We start from the raw sequence: 10,749 nt of genomic DNA on the forward strand, positions 1-10,749 counted from the left end.
AGGAATGGTAGGGGTCTCTGAAGTTTCACAACTTTCATTCTTATCAGGAAACCTGTTCTGTAATCTGAGGTGTGTGTAACATATTAAGGTATTTCAAGTGTTTAAGCTGCTGTAAAGCTGATCAGGAATAATGCAGCAGGCAGGGATTTTATGACTTGCCATTTCAAAAAGACCTGAAGTGATTTCTGTCTACAGTTTTAAAAATTAATTTTATGCTGTTGAATTGAGAGCATCGAAGTCTAAAAATCATTAAAAATCAAAGAGCAATAATACCACTGAGTGGAGACGCATCTTGGTACTGGATTAATCGTATTTGTTGCAGAAGAGCAGCAACAAATAAAACTCTTGTGCTAGGAGCTGCATGTGAAAGAGCTGGGCATTTTTTAGACTCATGGAATTGTTACTAACAATGTTAATTTTTCTTTTTAAAGAAAGTTCATTTCCTGGTAAGATAGAAATGAAGCAGACTGTCCTAAGCAGAAAGTATTTTCTTTACTGTGGAAGATACTTGTTCTAGTCTCAGAATGGTGCAGATACATTTTGGGAGGTGGCTTTTTCATCAAAGATGATGCTATAATGCTTCAGTGATCATCATTGTCCCACTGCAGATTGCTATAGGGGTAGGAGATTGGCAACAAAAATCTAACTGTGTAAAAAATGGTTTAAATAATCCATGCTAATTTAAAAAAAAAAGGCATGACGAGCAACTGGTTAAATATTTCAGTTATAAAATAGCCATAAGGTACATGGCTAATACAGTGAGATATGCTTTTGTGCAATCTGCTTAATGTAGGCATGATAATAACAGAATATCATAAGTATTAATAAGTTGTGTTGTTCTTGTGTTATCTTGTAGTCATGTTTCATTTAATCCTAGTGTGCAGGACCTTTCAGAGAGTACCTTTTTCTTCCAGTTCTCTTAAAAAATCAAGCTGTTGACAGGATGAAAGTGTTCCAGTCAAGAGAGGCTGTGCTAGCATGAACAGGCCCTTTCCACATTTGTTGCAGATCACAGATGGCAGTAGTTGTGGCTGTGGAGCATTTCTGAAGGGACTGTAAAAGCATGTTCACACCAATTACTTTATTGTTCCAGCACCCTTGCAGTACAGAGGGTCACTGCACTCAAAGGTAGAAATAAGTGGCCTGTATATGTCTGTGTTAATCAGGCAGCTGCGTGGGGTGGGTACTTGTGGTGTCTGATCAAAATTCAGCACCCCTAATTACTTGTAAAAGGGAGGATTTTTAAAGACATAAAATTGTCAGCTAGATACCTAAGTAATTCCCGCTGTAAACCTTGTCTGTGAGCCTTAGCTGGTAGTGGCAACCAAATCTCTCACCCTGTGAGTTGAAACACTGCAGTCTCTCATTGCAGAAAGTAAGAATGGTAGTTTTGTATAGTTGTCAGTCATAGTTATGATATAAACCAATAGCAAATATTGTGAAAAACAGCTGTTGTGAGAGTAGGGGTAAAGCAACTGCCTTATTTCTGAAAGATTAACCTTTGACATTGGAAGACCTTCCCCAACAGAGGCAGAACTTTTTCAGCAGTCCCCTTTGCATGCACTGCTCAGTGACTTGAGGCAGAGCAGTGATGAAGTAACCCTCAATCTTCCATTCTCTATGTTCACCATCATGCAGATTCAAGCTTTAAATGCTTTAAGCTGAGGGAATTCAGAAACAGTTGTTCCTAATAATCTATATTCTAACAAAGCCATTGGATTCAAGTTTGAACAAACTAGGTGTCACAGTCTGAATTGGTTCTCTCTGTAAGAAAGGAGTGGAGGAACATAACAGAAGCATCCTGACCCCCACTAGTCTGTTACTAACGCTGTTGCACCGTGACACTTGGTGTGTCAGTTTTTCTGGTGTTAGAGCTTTTTGGTAAGTAGGATAAAGTTGTGAAGGAAAAAGGTACAGTTTGAGGAAGTGACTAAATTGTTAGGTGAAAAACTTTTAGTGTAAGGACACTTTGGCTATACCTATCGATGTTTTACCTAAACCTGAAACATAGCTGTTTCCATTGACAGTAGTTTCATGGAATGGGTTGTCACTTTGTCTCTAGTATTCTGTTGTTACAATGACATTTTCCAATGAGAATACATAAAAAGTAAAGTTTATATTCCCTCCTTTACTTTGTCAGAAAGCCACAGAGAAAGAAGTGAAAATAACTATACAAGAAACAAAGCACAACCAATTAGTGGTTGTCAAATATACAAAATATGAGACAAGAGGGTTTTATTTTTCAAAAAGGCTGATCTCTGGATATTAGCAATTACACAGACCAAAGATAGCGACCATTGCTATCTTTACTTTGTAGAAATTAAACTATTGTAAATTGTCAATGTATTACTTGAAAATAAACTAACTGACAGTAACTTATTTGACTACTGAAAAGTCAGGAGTTTTCTAAAGTTTAAGAGAATAACAGAAATCCTAAATATTTCTGTTGGATTCTGGATTGTTGCATTCTGGATTAAGGTGTGTTTGTTTGTTGCATTTTTTTAATGTTATGGTAAGTACACAATGGGATTAAATTTTTGAGGAGCTACTTTGTGAAAACTGGAGTTCATATTATTCCACCTAAGATCCACAACCAAAAAAGTTACCTCGCTGTCCTGATTTTCTGTCTACTGCACACAGGGTGCAAATTCCTCCTCCTCACAGCTTCACCCATGATACTTTGTCCATTTGCCAACTGCAAAAGAAAATTGGTAAGACTAAACCATACCAAGTGTGTGGTGCAGTAGTGTCTTGGAAGAAAATGAGAAGCTTTTTTAAACTCACCTTTTTATGGGTTAATTTATCCTGGTCTCTGCTAATGGAATTGTATTATCAGTAACTAATAAAGTTTTCTTAATGATCTCAAGATTACTGTAACAAGCTTTAGTAGAAGTTTCTCTCTGATAATCCAGTTTCTTTTCCCTTGATGCCACATCAGAGAAAGAGAGAGAAAAAGAGTGCGTGTTTAATTTTGTGATTGCAAAGATAAAAGTTTTCTAAAGTTTTAAGATTTTATTTTGGAAATATGTCCTCAGAAACTGCTATCTCTCTACATGCTTATCTAAGAAATACAGTTAGTTTTGGTGTCTTGTAGCATACTGGTCAATTCAACTACTTGGTCTTCTCTAAATTCAGAGTAAATTCTGGGAAGCCAGTGAGACTTACACAGAAAAGTATTTTGCTGAAAGTATTCATTTAGAATATGGATGATTTTCAATTTCATGTGTTTATATGTAACTAAATCAGATAAGTTAGTAGAGCTTTTTGTGTGAGGCATATAGTTGTATACAGTGTTTCCTGATTGATCTTTGGTGTTTTCAGTACTGATCTTTGATTAAAACAGGTTACTGGCTGTGAGGGATGGAAGGGTTAGGAAAAATGGATCTTTTTCAATATCATAGAATCATAGAATCATAGAATCTTAGGGGCTGGAAGGGACCTCGAGAGATCATCTAGTCCAACCCCCCTGCCAGAGCAGGGTCACCTAGAGTACATCACACAGGAACTCATCCAGGTGGGTTTTGAATGTCTCCAGTGAGGGAGACTCCACAACCTCCCTGGGCAGTCTGTTCCAGTGCTCTGTCACTCTCACAGTAAAAAAATTTTTTCGGATATTCACCTTGAACTTCCTATGCTCCAATTTACACCCATTACCCCTTGTCCTATCACTGGTCATCACCGAGAAAAGCCTAACTCCGTCCCCCTGACACTCACCCCTTACATATTTGTAAACATTGATGAGGTCACCCCTCAGTCTCCTTTTCTCCACGCTAAAGAGACCCAGCTCCCTCAGCCTTTCCTCATAAGGGAGATGTTCCACTCCCTTAATCATCTTCGTAGCTCTATATATACACTATAATCTACTTTGGAACTATTGAATGGCTGACTATACTGTGTTAGGTCCTTGCATGTTTCTTCTTTCTAGAAATTATAAATGAAAATTATAATTGCATTTTTCCTAGCACTTCACTGATTTTAAAACAAAAATCAATATAAGGAAATAATCTAAACTGAGAATTAGTCAGATAGAGTTAATGATTAAAAGTACAGTAAAAAACAACAACAAAATAATGTAGTTATGGTATACCAAAGAGTAAGAAATAAAAATGCAATGGAAATAAGCTTGTACTGCTGCAATCTTTAGTGTGATTTTTCAAAGGATAACTCTGCTCAGTTGGTACTACATATTTTGCAATATAATCTCTTGTATTCCTTGGTAGAAGTTGTCTTGGTAATGTGCTATGAATTAGAAAACATCTTTCAAGTGTGTATTCTTCCTATGAATAGTTATTTCTCTACTTTATTTTCACCACTAGGACATGCTTATTTTTGGTTTTTGAATTGAAGTTCTAACCTGAAAATGTTTCTTATCAAATCTCATAGGAACCTGGGAGATGCTTTCCTTTTGGTATAACAATATTTTCAACATGATAGCATTAGATGTGTGATTACTTGATCTCTCCATGTGTTAAGAATGAGGTGTGTAGATATGTTAAAAATTCTGAGACCAGCTGTGCATCTTTAATATGCTGCAGGATAGTCATAATTAAAAGAGCTAGATGACTTGATGGAAGCAAGCATAGGAAAGCCTCAGGCAGGCATCAGCAGAAAGGACAAGAGCAAATAAACAAGTTCTTGTTCAGAGGATTTAGAAAAACTGTTTTGCATTCTGCTGTGAAATTTTAGGTTGAGATTTTCCTCTCTTTAAGTTCCATCTGTTTTCATAGCATTGTTTCTACTTTGAACAATGGAGGAAGAGAGGAGAGTCACGTCCATGTTGCCCTGTAATTGCAGTATGATGGTATGCATGCTGATCAGGGTGAGATTTGCATAATAATGTGTCCATATGTAGATACTATGTTGCTGGTTTAATTTGAGAAAGCAGGTAGAAGTATACTTAAGCTTCTCACTGTACTGGCACATCTGCTGTTTTCATTTCCATAGTTTTTTTGAAAACTCATTTTGATAATACTGCAGTAGAGGAAAGTTAAGAGTATTATTGTTCTCAGGCAATTTCACTAGTGGAACAAAGTACGATATATTGTATGGTACAGCAGTGTGCAGAGAACAATGTGTTAACTTTCCAAATGAAACCTTATTCTTACTTACTGTAGTAAAGACATTTATAGAAAGTGTGGTTCTAATTTATTTTTTCTTTTAATCTGTTTTGTTTTCAGGCATTGCTATTTCTGATGAACTTGATAAGGTAAGATTTACTGCATACCTTATGAACAGTACAAACAGACAGATGATTGTGATAATTTTAGGCAATGAGAGCTGCATTTCCCTGTCCTAGCATGTTCAGTTCTGTTGGGCTCAGGGGAAGTTTGGGTATGGAAAGCTATATGGGTAAATGCAGTATATGTTGATAGATTAAGAGGCTGATCCAGGGTGGGCTGTCAACTATGAAAAAAAAAAGCTCACTGAGTTCAAGACACTCTCAGTAAGGCCATGGAAGTGCTTCTAATCTTGATACCATCTTTGTTTAATATAGTCTGTTGTGTCACTTTATGTACTTTTGGAAATATTTAGCTTTAAATAAATTCATGAATTCTGAATCCTCAGATATAATTTGTGAGACTATATAGAAACAATTTTTGTTCCCAAGATTTGATCAGGAATGCACAGGACACAAAATCAGTCTTTACTTCCTTGCTGAATGCAACAAACAATGATCTCTTGTGTTTTGGCCCTTCTGATACATTACACAGTTAACACAAATTTTAGTTTTAGCTGTAATAAACTATGCTGAAAGGGTAGTCAAGCTAATTTTTCAAAGTTCCAAAGGAAACAAAACACCTTTATCTTTCCTATTCTCATTAGTGAACAGCACTTCTAGCGCCAAGAATCTTGGATCAGAAACCATTAGTCTCAGCAAAATAAAATAAAAAAGGTGTAGAAGACAGAGGAATAATGCCTAAGACAATTTTAAAAAGATCTTCCCTTCTCCTGCTAAAATGAGGGCCTGAACCTTTCTATTTAAAAGTGCATTAAAAAAACTCCACTGGGTTCTCCAGGAAAGGCCAGTTAGACAAAATTGATAATTATTGCCAGGCAGTCTCATGCTTATGGGGCTGCCATTTCAAAACTATGGCCTTTACTTATCATTTTGGCCTTGCTTTATGTAACTGTTAATGTTAAGAGTATAATAGTATCTAGGTCTTCCTTCCTACTATTTCCTTGATTGTGCCCAGAAGTTAAGAGAAATACAATAAAAAGTCCTTCCATTGAAATTCTTACCTTTAAGAATGCATATGAATACCTCTTCATTTGATTTTGTATGAAATAGTGTTTGTTGGAGGAAAAAGACATTTTGGGCTAAAGCCTGTTATCAAGTAGTTTTTACATATATTTTTTAGGAGGTACTTCAGTGTTAAGGCTTCAAGGAGACCTTATAGTGGTTTTCTAGTACCTGAAGGGGCCTACAGGAACACTGGGGAGGGCCTTTTTACAAGGGCTTGTAGTGATAGGATGAGGGGAGACTGTTCCAAACTGAAAAGAGAGGAGATTTAGGTTAGACATAGGGAAGAAATTCTTTACTGTGAGGGTGATGAGACATTGGCACAGGTTGCCTCAAGAAGTTGCAGCTGCCCTATCCCTGGAAGTGTTCAAGGCCAGGCTGGATGGGGCTTTAAGCAACCTGGTCTAATGGGAGGTGTCCATGCCCAATGGCAAGGGGGTTGGAACTAGATGATCTTTAAGGTGTCCTCCAACCCAAAACATTTTATGACTCTATAAAAACATTAATGTTTTTTAAATTTAATTATTTTGAATGAAAACAGAAATGGGAATGATCTTTGGTGAATTTCTGCAGGATCCAGTCTGAGTGAAGACTTTTCTTTTTGTTACCATATACCTTGTAGTTTATGATTTAAAATTGGAAGGTGATGTTTTTTTTAAAAATGAAACTTGACATTATGTTATCAACATTCATAGCATATATTCATAGAATCATAGAATGTACCTGACACCTTTACAATACTGCATGTGCTTTAACATATGTTTCTGATGAGGACAGGTAACTTATAAGTTCTTGAATTCAAAAGTTATGTGTAAAATAAGTTTAAAAAACCAAAACAATAAAGCCGTTAGCATGCTTCCTTTGTGCAGCATTGCTCAACAGGCTTCCAGGATAGACTTATGGAAGCAGTGCAATTTTTTGTCTGTGTGTTTTAGTGAACTTAATTTATCTTTCTTGTTTTGTACCTTAAGGATTTTTAAGGGACATGAAGGCTAGTTCTGTATTAAGAAGTTAACCATAACCAGGACCATTCTGTGGAATCCTGCCTCCTAGGAATGACCGCTTGCCTGAGCCAATTCCCCAAATCTTCCTGTGACTTGTTCCTAAGTGTATTATTTGGCTTGGGCCAAAAGCAACCAAAGACAACTTGGTAGTGATTTAACATTAAAGAGAATTTGATTCCTTTTCACCTGAAGTTGTTCCCGGGCAATGTTTATTTTTCAAGTAAAAATATTGTCAAGTTCATTGTAATTCTTTCCCCTGAAATAAATGCTGGGACTACAGCTTCCTTATTTAGGTTGCAGCAGCACTGAATCATTTTTCAAACCACATTCATCTGTGGTTTGGATTAACCATTTAATCCATCAGGTGCATGTCATGGGTCTAGAACAGCTTGCCTAAACTTGGCACTGTGTTCTGTTAGAATTTTGGCATTACATAGATGTCATGGGAGACATAAAACTAAGCACAATAATAAATTCTTCTTTATGCTTTTCCTTGCTTTATTTTCCTGATGATTAGGAAACACAGAATTGTAGAATGCCACTTTGGAAGGGACCTCAGGAATCACCTGGTCCAGCCTTTCTAGGTAGTAACATGGTTTATATGAGTTGGCTCAGCACTTTGAATGTTCTTGCTGATTAGGAGATTGCCCATAACCTTGCTGTTCTATCTGTGGTTTAGGTTATGAATGTGAAGAAAACAGAGAATCAATGTGTATGTTTCTTTATTTTTGTTCCTAATTATGCAAGTGTATTTAAACAAAGTATGTCTTTCTGGCTGCAGTAACATCTAGCTGCCTTTGTCAGGAGAGTACTTGATCAGTATTGTTGTTTGATGTAACTCCTCCAAGTAATTCAGTTAATTAGTCAGTTGCTTAGTTACTTGAGTATTTGGATTTCAGAAAACAGTTTGCTCTGAATTACAGTCACTTGTGGAATGATGTTTCATTTTAACGGATTCTTGTCAAATACATGCTATCATTACCTTTGTGCCAGTACTTAGGGCTTCAGTCCAAGACAAAGGCAGGGAAAATATAGGCAGACAAGGTCAGTCTTTAAAAATGGAAGCTTTCAGTTTGACACAATCTAATAAAATTTCTGAGTTCACTGATATAATGAAAATGAAAAATGTAAATGAAAATGAAAGTGTGTAGTTTGCTAAAGCTCCTTAATAATGCAAATAATTTAATGTAAACATAAGTTGAGCTAGGAAATTCTCAGAATGCTAGGCAAAATTAAAAAAAAATCTAGAGAAAACCACTGAATTCACTGTGAATTTCAGGGTTGTTTTTCCTAAGTCTGTTTGGGCACCTTCCTGGGAAGCAGAAGTTCAAATACACACAGAAATAAGGGATAGCCATACTTTTGAAGTTCCCACATCCTACATGAATGCGCTGACTGTGGGACTACTGATGTGCCTTCTCTAGAATTTGCTCTGTGAATTTCAGGGTTGTTTTTCCTAAGTCTGTTTGGGCACCTTCCTGGGAAGCAGAAGTTCAAATACACACAGAAATAAGGGATAGCCATACTTTTGAAGTTCCCACATCCTACATGAATGCGCTGACTGTGGGACTACTGATGTGCCTTCTCTAGAATTTGCTGCTGCTGGAAGACCCTAATTGTATATCACAAAATAAACTGTAATACATGTTGCACTGTAGAATGTCTGCATTGTAAGATACATTGAGGCAAAATGTAGGCAGGATGCTACAGAGCAGAAAAATACTTAAAATGGGTTTATGTGGTTGTAATCATGTCAGCAATGTTTCTGAACCAGCCATTGCAAAAAAGGGAGTCATGCTCTTCACCTCTTGCTACAGTTGGAGACTGAAATATTGTAATTTTAAATCAATTTAAAAGAGGTAGAGGGAGTTTTCTCAATCTTCTGAATTTGATCCTCTAAAGAGCTCTTACATAAGGTTTTTCAACCTTTTTTTTTTTTTTTTCTTTACTGCAAATACAGAGACTAGATATACTTTCTTTTTAAATAGATAAGATTTTCGTATAATCCCTATATTCCATGTGATTGGTGCTTTACTTAAGCTTCATGTACTGGAGCTCTCACAGGTAGTATGAAACCTGTCATAACATTGTGACATTTATCCAAAATTCCCAACAATATCATTCAATTACTTCAAACGCTAGTAATGGGAGACAGTTAAGTATTAGAGATCCAGAACCAGACTCAAGTGAAGATGATCTAATAATTCACACCAGATTTTGACCATCAAGGGTAATATTAAAACATTTTTTCTATGCTGTGTCTAGGGTGTACTTCCTTCTTCCATTGTATTGCTACAGTGGGCTCGGGTTATAATTAACAAAATAGAGGAAACAACTAGTCTAAGTCTCTAACAAATTTCTGCTCACCCAAAAGTATTTCTCACTATGCAGGAGTCCTTAAAATGCATATAAGTTAGGAATACTGAACTTTTAAACTGTGCTCAAATAAATGGATACAGAAATGTTGTTATGCTCCCTGGTAGGTAGTTCTCCAGTCTCATTGCCTTCTCCTTGTCTCCACATAAAGGAAGCTTGAGTGTGTTGAGTTGGTAGCCATTGATATGGAAGGTAAACGGATGACACCTGGCCTGCACCATAAAGTAATCCTCTAGGGTCATTTAGTGCAGATTTAAATACCTACCTGTCCTGAAAATATTTCTGTGCACACTAACGTAATTGTCAGTTTCTTCTGTTATTTAAGGGAAAATGTGAATTTGAAATTGGTTAAGATTCTAAGGTTTTTATATATTTTTAAAATATATATACACACACACTAAATACTATAAAAACTTGTTTGAGAACAGATTACTTCATCTGAATTTATTGAAGCTTTTGAAATAAGGTGCCAAATAAATGTCCTGGTGTTCTGAATAGAACCACCTCTGATTCTCCATTTACTGTTTTGTTCTGTGGCTGCTTACATAGTTGAAAGGAGGAAAATAAATTAGGTCACTGAAACTGTGGTGTGCTAATCTAAAAAGATTCAAAAAGGAAACCAAGGTGATAAAGTGAGGCAAAGCATGACTATGTCATGTAAATTACATTTCTACTAAGTAAAGTATGAAAGTGCTACTTGAATCCCTAAAATGTCTAGAAAACAGCATAATAAGGATAGACACAGCATTCATGGTTTATTCATATGCTGATGGTGCAGTGTACAGTGTCAGTTGTCAAACTTACAGTACTGAAGTAATGGGCAAATTTTTAGGTGCTCTTGCTTTTCACTTTAGGGACCGAAAGCTTTTAATGAGTTTAACACTGCAAGTTCTTGCAAGCTTAACTAGCTCCAGCAACCATTTTTTGTTAGTTATTTGAAGTTATCCCAGGGAGAAAGGCAAGGGAGAAAATGGCTAGAGTAGCAGGAATAAACCTCACAAAGGGGCAAAATTGTTCTTACTTGAATAAACTAATATAAGTGCTCTGTGTAATGAAGGTGTTGTGTGCAGTGGAATAATAGTTTTTATTAATTCACAGGATCATTATTGTAGTTACACCTGTGACAGG

At 36.3% G+C, this 10,749-nt stretch overlaps 1 protein-coding gene across 1 annotated transcript in view; it reads left to right on the plus strand.

Annotated features, from left to right (window-relative positions):
• The window catches only part of LOC104386914 (chromosome unknown open reading frame, human C8orf34), a 138,794-nt gene that overhangs the window by 21,361 nt on the left and 106,684 nt on the right, over window positions 1-10,749 (plus strand). The window contains exon 5 of the mRNA XM_009995596.1: window positions 5,178-5,206. Coding sequence (XP_009993898.1) covers window positions 5,178-5,206 — 29 coding nt within the window. The remainder of the gene's footprint in view (window positions 1-5,177; window positions 5,207-10,749) is intronic.

The sequence above is a fragment of the Chaetura pelagica genome, unplaced genomic scaffold (assembly GCF_000747805.2).
Source record: "Chaetura pelagica isolate M959 unplaced genomic scaffold, ChaPel_1.0 scaffold83, whole genome shotgun sequence".
NCBI classification, from domain to species: Eukaryota; Metazoa; Chordata; class Aves; order Apodiformes; family Apodidae; genus Chaetura; species Chaetura pelagica.